This window comes from Oryctolagus cuniculus, chromosome 7 (genome assembly GCF_964237555.1).
Source record: "Oryctolagus cuniculus chromosome 7, mOryCun1.1, whole genome shotgun sequence".
Classification (NCBI taxonomy): Eukaryota; Metazoa; Chordata; class Mammalia; order Lagomorpha; family Leporidae; genus Oryctolagus; species Oryctolagus cuniculus.
In genome coordinates, this window is record NC_091438.1 from 56,731,325 (window position 1) to 56,746,574 (window position 15,250).

At 36.3% G+C, this 15,250-nt stretch overlaps 1 protein-coding gene across 3 annotated transcripts in view; it reads right to left on the minus strand.

Annotated features, from left to right (window-relative positions):
- Window positions 1–15,250, minus strand: part of MAGI3 (membrane associated guanylate kinase, WW and PDZ domain containing 3) — a 297,604-nt gene that overhangs the window by 49,560 nt on the left and 232,794 nt on the right. For 2 of the 3 annotated variants that reach the window (XM_017345962.3, XM_017345964.3), the window contains exons 8-13: window positions 11,899–11,993; window positions 10,103–10,291; window positions 6,980–7,585; window positions 5,811–5,842; window positions 3,750–3,906; window positions 71–162 (exon numbers count right to left, since the gene is read on the minus strand). In XM_017345962.3, coding sequence (XP_017201451.2) covers window positions 71–162; window positions 3,750–3,906; window positions 5,811–5,842; window positions 6,980–7,585; window positions 10,103–10,291; window positions 11,899–11,993 — 1,171 coding nt within the window. The remainder of the gene's footprint in view (window positions 1–70; window positions 163–3,749; window positions 3,907–5,810; window positions 5,843–6,979; window positions 7,586–10,102; window positions 10,292–11,898; window positions 11,994–15,250) is intronic. The other variant, XM_017345963.3, reaches the window with a different exon arrangement.

Here is a 15,250-nt window from a genome sequence, read left to right on the forward strand (position 1 = left end):
CCACGTTCTACCAAATTACTACTCAAAAATTTTAATGAAAGCAGCCATGCTCCAAAGTGCTTACACTTACAGATTGGTCGGGGCCATCTCCTCCTAGCACCCTGAAGCCAAACCCTGATTCCTGTTTCCGAAGAAAGACATCCAAATCTTTGGTGTTTGGTGCTAAGGAAAAACAGGAAATATAAAATAGATACTTATATTTTAAAAGGATTAGAACAAAACAAAATTCAATCTTTAGTAGGATAATATAATTTAACTTTAATCCCAGGAATTTTTGATATGTGAAAATTTACACAAGAGCATAGCACATACATAATTCAATTATAAATCTTTGTTTTGAGCAATAAACAAAACTGAATCAGGATTATTTAGGAATGTTTATCCCTACTTCCATGCACTCAGTATTACACTGACACTAACTTCTAATGCTGTCCAATCACATTTAAATCCAGAATTCTCCTATTTGAGTTTATATTTGATAGGTGCAAATGATCTAACACAACACTTGGGTAATGTATTTTATATCTGAGCATAAAGATAGCCCATAAAAGTGCCTATTTCTACTCTTAAAAAAAATACCTTTGTCTCAGAATTTATTCCATATAACTACTTACTTACACTAGTTTTACAAAAGGATAGTATTGTAAAGGAAAATACAAAGAGCTAACACCTATTATTGGTCTCATTTTCTAGGTGGGAAACCTGAGGGCCCAAGTAACTTGCCCAGTCTGACAGAGCAAGGAAACGGTGGAGCTGAGATTCCAACCCAGCTTGATGTCCACAGTGCAGGCTCTTAACACACAGAATCCTGCTCCCAGAGGGCAGTTCTCATATCGCCACATATTAAGTCAGGAAAACCTATCTCATGACAAGATTTTATCTCTGGGAAAACATGAATGTTATTTACAAGAAAGAAATACTTACTATAAAGAGAAAAAGAGAAACATATCAAGGAAATACAAAAAAAAAAAAAAAAAGAAAAAGAAAAAGAAAAAGAGACAAAAGCAAATGAGGCAAGAAGGATGTAGGATGAATTCCTGACAATGTTCTTCAGAAGCAGCCTCTTGAGAAATGCTTCCTATTGGACACATAGAACTTTAGAGACTACAGAGGTCATTAACTCAGTTCACTTAATTTATGGGACTACAGAGTTTATACCAATATTAAGAATCTATCTAAACAAAAGAGATATCTGCACCTCCATGTTTATTACAGCTCAATTCACAATACCTAAGACATGGAATTAACCTAAATGCCTGTCAACCAAAGAATGGTTAAAGAAATTATGGGATATGTACACTATGGAATACTATACAGCAGTAAAAAATAGAATCTGGTCATTTGCAACAAAATGGATGAATCTGGAAAACATTATACTTAGTGAAATAAGCCAGTCCCAAAAGGACAAATTCCATATGTTTTCTCCAATCTGTGAGTGAAATTGACACTTTGAGAAGGGATGACTTGAGCTGCCCTTGTCCTGATGTTGAGGAACAGTTTTGTTTTTCTTGTTTTTTTTCCCCCCTTCTTCACGCTCTTGTTAAACTCTTAACATAGAGTTAATCATATGGCATAAAGTCAACTGAAAATAGATCTCAGTTAAAAATAAGAGTGGGAATAAGAGAGGGAGGAGAAAGTTTATAACTGTAAAGTTGTATAGTTCTGCATACATTCCTATGGACTTACTTCTAAAAGTAAGTAATTTAAAGACTTGTCATGGGACTCCAAGTCCCATTAAGTTTGGTGGCAAAAATGCCATCTTAATCACTAAACTGATAATATTAAGTGTTAAAGTGAACATATAGTTAGGATTAAGTGTTAAAGTGTGATCATATAAATAGGATCAAGTGCCTGGTGATAAAAATAGGTAGAATTAAAAAGGAGAGAATGTCCAACAAGGGAAGCAGTCCACATAGCAGACTCATAGAATGACAATCGCTTAAGTAACACTAGGACCTCAAAATCAGACCAAAGGCTTCCTGGTCTGGCTGAAAAGCCCATGAGAGCATTTCAGGCATGGAAAGCCAAGACACTGTGGCAAAAATGCTCTACATGAAGGATCTCTGTGAGTGAGACCCCACTGGAAAGTGGCCATCAAAGAAGGATATGCTTTTCTCTAAAGGGAGGTTAGAACTTCCACTTTGCTTATGGTCTTGTCCAAATACTGACGGAGTTTGTGGACTCAAAAGGTTTCCATAGCCTATGCAGCTCATGTCAAGAGCCTCGGGTGGTCACTGATGTCATACATAAGAGTGCTAATTGTTAACAATAAGAGTCAGTGTGCACTAACTTCCCATGCAGGACCTCTGTCCCCAATGAGTTGTATTATGAGAGTTAACTGTAAAACTAGTTCTCAAACAGTTTTTTTTGTGTGTGTGCATGTGTGTGCAAATTGTTGAAATCTTTACTTAGTACAGAGTTGGTCTTCCGTGTACAAAGTTAATTGAAAATGGATCTTAATGGAGAATGGGACTGGCAAGGGGAGAGGGAGGAGGAAGAGGTAGGAGTGTGGGTGGGAGTGTGGGTATGGTGGGAAAAATAAGTATATTCCTAAAGTTGTACTTATGAAATTTGCATTCCTTAAAAAATAAATTAAAAAAATAAAAAAAAATTTAAAAAAGAAGCTATCAAGCTATGAATGAGATATCTGTAGAAAGGGATTATATATAGTAATATTAATTTAAATTACTGCTTTGTTATGCTTATACCTGGTTTTTCATTTTTCTAAATATGGCCTGGAATGTCAAGATAAAGATTACAACTAGTTAAATAAGCATGAAGTCAATTACACATAATATTTCTATCTGTACATATCTTTTCCAAGGTAGATTTAGATTTAATTGCTAAAAACAAATGAATTTTAAACATTAAACCTATAGAAGGCTGCAATTTTACTTTGGAAATGATTTTTTATTCTAAGTAAATTAGTACAAAAATGAATTTTTGGCTTATGTACTCTCTTCTCATCTCTCAGCTGGATTCCTCTAATGTGTCGACTGGTTTCCTCTTCACATTGTAAACCCTTCCTCAAACCACATACCCCCCTGATTCTTCCTCCAAAGCCTACCAGGAAAATCTTCCTAAAACACAAGCCCAATAATACTTTCCCTATTGATAAAACCTTTCTGGGCTCTCTATCATTTATACTATCAACCCCAGCTTCCTGTTAGGGCCGTAAGTGTCCGTGCATACTCTGCTCCTTGGGCTTTCTTTGCCAGACATACCTAAGCAAACTGGGCTCCTGGTAGCACCCAGGCCTTGCAAATGCTCTTCTTCCTACTTTTTCCTTTGTCTTCCCCATAAACATCTCCTCATTTTTGTAACCTGCCAAAATAATTTCTGAATGAAGTTTTACCTCCTCCTTACTCCCCACATAGATGAAACTGATCGTTTCCTAGTTCTGTTTCCAATTTACCCAGTTCATTGATCCATCACTGTACCTGTTAGGCTTATTTGTACTTATTTTGTACACTGGAATGAATATTTGTCTTTTTGATTTAAGTTTGGTTAGATTTCTGAGTGCTGGGCACTCAGATACAATGGTATCTGGTAGACAGCTGGAACCTAGAATATGGTTTTGAAAGAATGAGTAAATGTTGCATGGACACAAAAAAAGCCCAGAGTCATATTAAAATGGGAATTAAGGAATGATTTTTCAATACACTTTTGAAATTGTCATGCTCCCAGCTAAAAAAAAATTCAAAGTTATATTATTACATACTCTTCTGAAATAGCCCACAACTACTTACGTTTATCTTCATATAAAGTTTTAGATTTCAGGTAGACTTCAGAGGGATCCAATTTCGGGGATCCTGACCTGATAATGCTGGGTGGAAAAGGCATAGGCTGGGGAATGGGCTCATTTATGGCCTCCAGACTTCCTGAATTTTCCTTTTTATCTGTTTTCTGAAATGGAAAAGGGCCTTACTTAGTATTTTAAAAACTAAGATGGATAATTAATTCATAAAACCATCATCTAAGCTAGATGTGTCAAGTGATTATGACAGCTGTGGTGGTGGCAGGGTCAAAGCCACAGCAGACCTGTGGTATCAGAGGAATCCACTTTCGCAGCCACGTCTATTTGGTTCAAACATATTTAAGTTAAACTAGAAATAGTTTAAATGATGTCAACTGAAAGGTCTCAAATATTTATAAGTCTAAGTGTGCTTGCCCTTTTCTCTACTACCAAGACACAACTTGAATTTGGAATGAAGATGAATGCGAATGCAACACAAGCAGCACTTCTAAGTAAAGCAAGAAGGAGACTCAGAGAATACCTTCATGAAATTCTTGATAAGTCCCACCTCTCACTGAATTAATTCCCAGTGAAGATGTTTAAGATAATACTTTCTAGGAAAATGGGATAGAACTGTTAACTAATATATTAAGGGAAATGTACTATGCCAGAGAATCAGACAGAGGAAAACAGCAATATATTTTAATATTTTTCTTATTCAGATAGAACTTCCTCAAAATTTTATAAATGAAACCCAGTAAATAGCCTATTAAGTATGGCTTTGAGAACCGCTGACTAGAATGCAAAAGCACAGTATGTCAGGGAGTCTCTAGGTGCTGGTCACTATAGAGCCCTGTGTCCCAGGGGAACACTCTCTAACCCAAACCCCATGAGACGGCAGGTAAGCCTGTCTCCTGCTCTTCTCTCACGGTCGCAGGATTCTGTTAGAAGCAGTTAAAGGTCATTAGAACCTTTCACCAATTAGAAAACATTAGGGTCACTTGGCTACAATGGCATCTGTTATAAAATAATTAGTGTCAGCATAGGAGTTTAAAATGATTACTAGAGGAACTGGAGAAATGTGAAAACAAAACAAAACAGTGCAACTTGAACTGACTAAACAAAAAATTTCTGTTCACAACGAACTCTACATAGTACAGCCCTTAAGGAGGCAGCAGCTGAATGATTCTGTTCTTTTGGATCAGACAACAACAAATTTGCAGTGGATTCCTATTTGGAGTGCTATAAAGGATTAATCCATTTAATATCTTACAGTTTTCCCTTAACTGCCTGTAGTTCATGTTATAGGAGACCATCATACCAAGCAAAATAGAAGTATATATTGGATTTTAAATATAACTTTGCATCAATACCCACATAAGTGTGGATATTTACATAGCCACAATGTGTACCTAGGACAGTTTCTTCTGTAACAATGCTATTTGGTAAACGTTCATTTTTTAAAGTTCTTTTCTCTATACAGGCCCTTAACTAGGCTACTCAGCTACTAAGAAGAATGTCAGTCAAAACAGTGTTTGGGTCTGACAGTCTATTGCTTTGATAAGAAATACATTTAGCACAGAAGGTCATACATACTCTAGAGAGTCTTTAGTCCTAAATGTGAGACAGTGTCTAAATGTGGGTATTAAGAGTCCCCAAGAAGTTATGTGAATCTATCAGGTCTTCTCTTGGGGCATTAGAAAGATGATGTAATATTTTATCACCTGTTTTAACAGTTGGCTACTTCTTGATTTGATCCTCTGAAATACAAAGTAAGTAAGTGGATTTCTAAGTAAGTTTTTAAGTGAATCCACATTTTACTATTTAGAGGACACAATTACTGGTAGCATGGGTCTCTTGCGTTACTCTAAGAGCAACACTCACCAGCGAGGGCAGCCCCTCACTAGGGGCCTTTCTGACACCTCCCTAGAAGTTTTGATATAAGCCCAGGGCAGCATGGCCCTGACTTCTCCCAGCTGGTCACTACCACTACAGCCAGCTGCTCTTAGGAAAGGGGAATACAGCATCTCTCAGTGTGTTGGGAAGAGGTGTTTAAGGACCACAGAATACTCACCATTTTGGCAGTTTTAGTTGGTGATGGAGGACCTTAAAGAAAATGAGCCAAATTTTAAAAACAAAGGAAGGATTCCCAGGTCACAAATACTGTTAATGTTTATGACAAAACTAGCTTCAACTTTTAGTAAATTCTATCCATATCACTTCCTATGTGGCAGGCATTATTTATACATTCTTGATTTCATTTTTATGACAATCTTAAGGTATAAATATTATTATAATTTCAAAGATAAGGTAAATTAAGATTTATATATATGTGTGTATATATATAAAATCAGTAAGTGGCAAGTAAGGAAACAGACATCAACCTGTCTGACAAAAAACCCTTGTCTTTATTATATTCACTGAAGCCCTGGATAACCCTCTAATACTCAAAGAGATTTCACCTTACTCTGAGCACATTCTACCCTAAGGCCCAGAGAAGAAACCAAGATGGTTTAAAAAAATAGAATTAAAAATTCCCCAGCAAAAGTGTTCATTTACCTCAAAATGAAAACTAAAAGCCGGAGAAATAAAATAACAAATATGCTAAATTTTATTCTTTCATATAGGCATGGACTTAAGAAAGCAATTAACAGGCAACTTTGTAATTAGTCCTTGGAGCTGCGAGCAGTTCATGATAGCTGATGACCTTGGAAAAATAAAATGTATATTTCTCTCACATAAGCACTGTGGGATTTAATTAACATTTATGGGCAGATATTAGAGCTTAAGACAAAAGCTTTATGAGTATAAGCTATCATGATTGCCTTTGCAGAACAGGTCAACATACCACCTGACATTTACTTATTCACAAAGATATTAGCTCTTTCAAAACATCTTTGGTGAATTATAGAGGTCTAGATGAAGCAGCATTGGTTGAGAGAGTCAATTCTTATCACTGTCATCAATGCAGAAAATGAAATTAAGAGGATATATTTCATTTCAAGCAGTACAGTGCTGTCTCTCTCTAACCCTTAAAGCCCTAAGTTAGATTCAATGAAACCACTAATAACTTAAAGAACTGATGAAAAGGATATCATTTATGGAAATAATCAGAATCCTAAGGAAAATGCACACCTAATAACAGTTAACTCTGCTGGGATTAGACATTCTGACCTGTAATATGGACAATGAACATATAAAAATGCTTGAGCATTAAAGATTTTTTCTTGTGCTTTTACTCACCTCCTCTTAGGATAAGCAATGGTACATCTGCACCTACTGGAAACTGCTTTAATACTTCTACCACCTGGAGATGTGTCAAATTCTGTACATTTTGATGATAAATTTCCTTAATTATATCCCCTTTCTGAAGGCCTTGACACCACTGGCTATCCAATATCATTTTCACCTTCTGCCCAGTAGGGCTATCAGCTATTGCAAACCCAAAGCCTTTAGGGCCCTTCATCAAAGGAATAGTCACTAGTTCAGGCTGGGAACTGCCTGATGAAGCCATGGATGCTCTCTGCTCACTTGGATCTGATGGTCCATTGAGACGATCACTGGTCAAGGTATGTCCCGATTTTCCATTTTGGTCCAGAACCACTGTTCCTGGCTTAAAATCCTGAGTATTCATGCAAGTCTCTCCCTTGGTTAATGACTGTCCATTGATGACAGGGGTAGCAGCAACAATGTCCACAACAGGATCTTCACTGTCATCAGGAAGTGGATAACCACGACATAAAGTGAGTTTTACATATTGATTGACAGGTACCAATTGAAACATATGGACGACATCTGCATGGGTGTGACCCAGGACACAGCTGCCATTGATGTCCACAATAACATCACCTGGTAAAACATGCAAAAGAAAATTACAACCACTAACTAAATTAATTGTGCTGGGTAAGGGGTGCAAAATAAATTTAGCAACTATCTTTGGATTCCGGAAATCTCTTATTGTTTACAAGTATTACCTGCTGAAAAGACAGATTTGAAACAACAGACATTCTCCCATTTGTGACTCCTCTCTAAAAAGTATATACAAATGTCTAAAATCTTAATTATCTTAGCAGGAAGGAGCTTTGACCTCAAGTTCAAGTGAACCATTTTAAAAAGCCCTGCAAATGGATATTATCATTGTTATTATATCCTGAGTCACACCTAAGTAGCCACACAAAGCTCGGCAGATTGTAATAGGTACTTAGTACATAGAAGAGGAGCAAATAATTCCACTGGCTACTGCTACAAGCAGACTATCCTTAAATTCACTTCATTTGATTTTAAGAAGCCATTGATTATAACCTACTTTAGAAATTCTAGGTTTGTGAAATATAGAGATGAAGGTTAGAATGATGTTAATTTATGAATGGTTTTCAAAAACATTTCTGTTTATAGAGACTTTGAATCTATTATAAATCAGATTTCAAAAGGTGACACAAGCAAGAAAAATTCAACACAAGCAAAGAATACTAAATCCAGCTAAATTAATTCTTATAAAAGTTCTGCTGTCCTAATTTTACAATATTATGACCATTTTTGTTGTAGAATTACCAATGACATCAGTTGGGTATTTTTTAACAGACTCCTTAAATTTGTTCTCTGTTATCTCATCCACTTGCAGCTTTAATTTCTTTTCTTTTCTTTCTTTCCTTTTTTTTTTTGACAGGCAGAGTGGACAGTGAGAAAGGTCTTCCTTTGCCGTTGGTTCACCCTCCAATGGCCGTTACGGCCGGCGCACTGTGGCCGGCGCACTGCGCTGATCCGAAGGCAGGAGCCAGGTACTTCTCCTGGTCTCCCATGGGGTGCAGGGCCCAAGCACTTGGGCCATCCTCCACTGCACTCCCTGGCCACAGCAGAGAGCTGGCCTGGAAGGGGGGCAACCGGGACAGAATCCAGCGCCCTGACCGGACTAGAACCTGGTATGCTGGCGCCGCAAGGCGGAGGATTAGCCTACTGAGCCGCAGCGCCGGCCTAATTTCAATATGATTATTTAAAAGGTTATTGCCAAATGAAGGTACTTTAGTTTGTTCTCATTGCAGAACAAATTTAAAAAATAAAAAAGAAATAAAAACTAGAAATAAAAAAGAAAAGAAAAATCAATGAGAATGTTGTTAAAAACAAATGTTAATTTTTGTTTCATGATCTTAGAAGATAACAAAAATTAGACTAATTAGAAGCAAAGCTTTGACGTTTCTTCCCTCGGGAAAACTTCCAGAATTTTCATGGAAGTATTGTACTGTTATGCAAACTAGATAATAACAATTTTAGGCAAAGCTGAAATGATAAAATTCTGACAACATACATAATAGCTAAGAAATACATTTTCACAGACAAAATGTTGAAAAGGTCAAAACTGAGAGTTAAGTAAAATCTGACTGTTAATTTATCTCTACAGTTTAATTTTATACAGTAAAAAGTAGTTAAAATATTTTTCTTTATAAATACAATTTTTTGACTATTTTAAGTTTTCTTATTTTAAGCTTCAACAGAAAAGCAAAAAAGAGATCTCATATCCTAATTGAAAATAACTTGGTATCTGTCACCAAAAAGTATTATGATGATAAACCAATCACATATGGGTCCATATTTATATGACCTCTGAAATAAGAGAGAATTAGAAAAGTCTACCAAAAGCACTACAAGAAGCAACTTCAGTGTAAAATTAAAATCCTTTTGGAAAACATCACTTAAACACTCCAGTAATCAGTCAATTTTTTTGACCCTCCTCCAAGCTCCACAGGCACAAATACTGTCAGTCATATTACAGTATTAACAATTGCCAAATAAAGACTTGAGGAAAACTACAGAAAACACAAGATTACAGTTTTACAAATTTATGTTTGTGTCTGTAATTCTTAGCAGAAGAGTTAAATTTTATTAACAACCAGTAAGAACTAAAAAAGTAACATTCTTTAGTAACAACTAAAGAAGCAAAAATACTTGGGGAAAAAAACCCCTGGGATGTACAGTTTGTTTGATATCACTATAAATGTCACAATGGGCTATTTATCAAAAAAGAAAATGTTAGATATCTCCAAAAGCACCCCTACACAATCCAGGAAAATCAAACAACCAAACAGTTTTCTGATATGGTTAATAAATCTTTAGTTTTATGCTGCCAAAGGATTATTTCAAAGTTATATGAAGTACTTCAAAAACATTAATATTTTTTCTAATAGTTTCTGCTTTTTTGTAAAAATGGCCCTTCCTCAAAGCTAGCATGCATTTAATTTTGAGGATGGACCATTTAAATGCAGGAATCTTCCTCTTCAGCTATATAAGTTAATTCTCTCTCTCTAAAACTTCTCTACCACAATTTTCTTTACAGTATCACTACTCCTTAGTCAATTCTGAAAAACTCGTTACCTGGTGCAATCTTCCCATCCTGAGCTGCAGGACCATCTTTCAACACATTTTTAACTTGTAGGAACTCATCAGGTCTATCTCCACCAATAATGGTAAAACCAAATCCCATTGTGCTTTTTTTCAGTGATGCTCGAACAAGGACACCTTTAAGTTGGGATGGGTCTCGTGTGAAGTGTGATTTTTCCACATCTGTGACAAATGACAAAATGAGTTTGAGACTACAATGAATATGGCCCTTAAATCTGATATTAGAGATAGGTTATCTAACTTAATAGTCAGTGGAATATTTCAGAAATAAACAATTAATGTGTTCTAATCTGCACACTATTCTGAATAGCATTGTGAAATCTCATGCAGTCTCAAGGCATCTCACGTGGGACATGAATCATCCTTTTGTCCAAAATATTCACTCCGTATATGCTACTTGCCTGGTAGTCCTGGTTATTAGATCAGCTGTAGGGTATTATAATACTTGTTTTCAAGGAACCCTTATTTTGTTTAATGATAGCCACAAAGCACAAGAGTAATGATTCTGGCAATTTAGAGATGACAAAGAGAAGCCATAAGTGTTTACTTTAAATGAAAAAGTCCAAGTTTAGGATAGGTAAGTTGTATAGGAAAAAGCATGATATTTGTAGGCTTTGGTATTACCCATAGTTTCAGGAATTTTTGGAGAGTCTTGTATCCTCTGTGGTTAAGAGGTAACCACCATATATCTTTATGAATAACAATGAAAGCTATCATTTAGTGACACTCTGTGCCAAATATCACTGTAAGCACTTTATATGTATTAATCTGCATACTCATAACCATCTGAAGAGGTAGGTACTATTATTATTCCTATTTTATAGATGAGAAACAAGCAGATAGATCCAGCTGGGATTCAAACCTGCTCCTCAGTCTGCAAATTTAACACTATTCTAGGAAGGCATCTATCTCCAAATATTATAACTGTTAGTTTCCTATGTTATGCTGTGAACTCTTGAGAGCAAGACCTGTCCTGACCTCAATCACTGTTGACCTTCTACTGCTAAGCAAAGCACTGGGTATACAGTAGGTGCTCAGAAATACTTGTTAAAGTAAAAATGTTTGCTAAAACAAACACAAAACTGAAGCAGAGGAGATTATATTTTTAAAGAGTAGCTATAAGAAAGGACTATTCCTCCCATGGGCAACACAAGTGAAGAGTCTACTGGATTACCACAATATGACCCTAAAGACCCCTAGTTACTAATGACAGATGGTGAAGGGAAGGAGATGAGGAGGGATGAACAGAATCTGAGGACTTCCAAATGCATCTGGCTTTACTAATACCTACAATCCCACTTGAGACTTAATAATGTAGGCAAATAATCTGGTAGATTTATTTAGTATGTGTTAGTTCAGGAAGAATCATTAGATTTAAGTTATTAACTTGAAAAAAGCTCATAATGAGCTAGAGATTCAATACTGGCCTGGTCTTAAAAAACAAGGAAGCAACACAATCTTGAAAACAAAACCAAGCACAGAAAAAAAGCTTCTCAATTCCTTTTCCCAACAATTTCATACTTAAACTTTTTAACTTGATTTTCAAATATTTCATATTTTTATTAATCATGAGAAAAATCTCAGTATTCTCACAATGTTTGTGTATTTTATTAACATAATAAATATCTTTACAAAAATTAGACGTTCTCTGTGGAATTTTTCCCTCTCTGATGAATTGCAAAGACCCAGCAATAAAAAGTTAAAACTCATTCAGCATACACATTTCATAAGCTATTCTTAGAAGAAAAAAACCAAGAAAAACATTCTACCTGATTTTGAAGATCCAATTTCAGCCTGTCCTGCCTGCTTTTTCCTTTTGGCTTCCTCCACTGGATTTTCAAACTGGGTTTTCTGGTTAAGGTGACTGTAAAATATAGAAGAATATGCATTTTAGTTTAAGATGAGATTTGCTTTTTTTTTTTTTTTTTTTTTTGACAGGCAGAGTGGACAGTGAGAGAGAGACAGAGAGAAAGGTCTTCCTTTTGCCCTTGGTTCACCCTCCAATGGCCGCAGCGGCCAGCACGCTGTGGCCGGCACACCGCGCTGATCCGAAGGCAGGAACCAGGTACTTATCCTGGTCTCCCATGGGGTGCAGGGCCCAAGCACTTGGGCCATCCTCCACTGCACTCCCTGGCCATAGCAGAGAGCTGGCCTGGAAGAGTGGCAACCGGGACAGAATCCAGTGCCCCGCCCGGGACTAGAACCCGGTGTGCGGGCGCCGCTAGATGGAGGATTAGCCTGTTGAACCACGGCGCCGGCCAAAATTTGCATATTTTAAAATTGATGATACAATGGCATCACCATAGACTGATGGGCAGATAAGTATCTTTTGACTGTGGAACACACAAAAGCTGACAGCTGACAGTGAAAGGGCTTTGGGGTAAGTAAATAAAGGCCTACGGAAGACACCTGGATATCAAAGCTAAAGCTTTTTTATTTTAATACTTGCCTCCTTTTCCCCCATTTTCTACTTGAAAGGTGCAGAGGGACAAAGATGGAAAGAGAAAAGATGGAGAGGTTTTCCATCCACTAGTTCACTCCCCAGATGACTGCCAATAGCCAGGGCTGGACCCAGCCAAAGCCAGGAGCCAGGAACTCAATTTGAGTCTTCCATAAGAGTGGCAGTGACTCAAGCATTTGGGCCACCATCTGCTGCCCCCTAGAGTGCACATTAGCAGGAAGTTGGATTGGAAGCAGAGAAGCTGGGCCTCTGAACCAGGCACTCCAATATGGGATGCAGGCATCCCAAAGGTGTCTTAATAGCTGTGCTAAATAGCTGCCATAAAAGCTGAAGTTTCTGCAACATTTACTGTAACTTCCTTTATAAAACAACACAATGTGGCCAATGAGAGTTTTCAAAACTATAATAGAAATCTTCTTGTCTGATACAACCATAAATGTTGGTAACTGATTAATTTTTTAAGTTTTATTTTACATAGTTATTTATTTAAAGGGAAGGGTGTGAGAGAGATTGATTGATCTTTCATCTGCTGGTTCACTTCCCCTCAATGGCTGCAATGGCTGGGGACTAGGCAGAAGCGAAGAGCCTGGAGCTCCATCCATGTCTCCCACATGGGAGGCAGGAACTCAAGTACTTGAGCCATCTTCCACCATGCACATTAGCAGGGAGCTGGATAGAAGCGGAGAAACTAGGACTTGAACTGGTGCTCTAATGTGAGATGTTGTATTGCAGGCAGCAACTTATTAGCTTGCTGTGCCACAATGCTGGTCCCAGTATTTTTTTTAAGGCAGTTAATAATAGAGGGTTTTGGCTGAAGTTTCTCCAAAATGAAGCAAACTATAAAGATACTCTAAGAAATCTGCATATAGAACCCTTCTGAAATACTACTGTACTTTTCTATTCACTCATATCAATTCATTAACAACTAAGAAAGTGACTTGCTTATATCAAACTGTACCACAGAACAATTCTTTCACACTTAACATTTTCATAATTATGTGCTAGTTAAAGGAATTATATAATTACATCATCACTTCTACTGACTTTTATGATTGGAAACATTCACAGCTGACTTTTGGAAAGCACAGAGCTCTGCAAGGGAAAGCAGAAAAATTTGAGAAAACTTGAGGGTAGGCAATTAACCAATGGTCTTCACCATTCTGTGACTAGTACATTTTACAGAGGGGACACAGCATTGTAATGCTGGCAATAAGCTTGTTCATGCTGCTGCTAGTGCAGAATGCAACTATTATTAAAAAGATATTTAAGAACCTGAAGAAGTCTAATACAGAAGAAATGGGAATCAAATTTTAGCACTGCTACAGTACAAATATATTTCTGAAAAATGATATGCATTGTTCAGTAAAATCTGTTTTAATAAGTGACAATAGTGAACACCAAAAATTAGACATCAAATCATGAGAATTTCAGTATTATGACTGTCTTTAGATAGGATGAATACTAGAAAATCCAAATATAAATGGCTATACAAATAAAATATATATTTTGCTATTTATGAATATTAATGGTGACAGTAGAGAAAAAGGGTCCTAGGGACAAAAACCAACCCATCAACCAACCAACCAAAAAACCCTCACAGCAAAGAATGTTAGCTTTCTCTATGTCACTTAGCTTCTGAGACATACTAGCTCCAAAGTAGATAGGGTTCTTTAGTCTCAGAGCTCTGAAGATGTCAAATTGTACTTTACATTCTTTGGATTCTGATTTTTATGCTTCTGCTGTGTACTAACAAGGGAGTTCCCTATCCATTGAGTTAGTTACTTAACCTTTTCTGAAAATGAAAATCTTAGTATTTTAAAAAATTTATTTAGTAGGTATTGATATTTTACATATTAAAAAAACACCTTAAAAACTGACACTCAGAAAATAATAAAGCTGTATAAAGAATCTCAGCTCACCATAATGTCACCAGCTAGAATGACTCACCTTGTCACCCAAGCATTAGAACATAAAGAGTAGTAATTTGTATTTATATTTTTTTGTAATGTGTGGGAGAAGAGAGTAGAAGCACACAAATGAGTAATCCCCTTCCTAGAAATTCTTTGACAAAAGAATATAATGAGGGAAATAATTACATCTTTTATCTTAGACTAACTGGATCAAAATGTTACCCCAGAAAACAAAACAGTGAAAATATTCTTTTTCACTTAGTTACTTATATCCACAATGTTAACATGTAACAGATTTTGTTTTCCATATAACTAGCTATGGGAAATAAGAGAGGAGAATAGTATAATTATCATAAAGACTAAATACAGGTGGCAAACAAAAATGATTAAATATTTAATTGAGAACATAATTGATAGTAACTTTTTTGGTCTGGATTTTAAACATTCATCTCAACAAATAAAATATTCTTTCACAAACAGTCTGAGATATAAAAGCAGATGTATATTTTGGCATGTCATCTAAGTGTATCAGGACATTTAATGCAATACAATCAATATAACATTTCTAAATATATAAACAACTTAGAAGGCCTGCTATTAAATTTTTGGAAAATTTTTATATTTAAAACTAAATTAATCTGTTTCAGAGTCTCATTCTATCAAACATTCACAAGGAAAAACTACCATTGCAGTTGGTGTTACTACTACCAGGCTCCTGCCAAGAGCAATCACTGTGCCATCTGGTTTGAC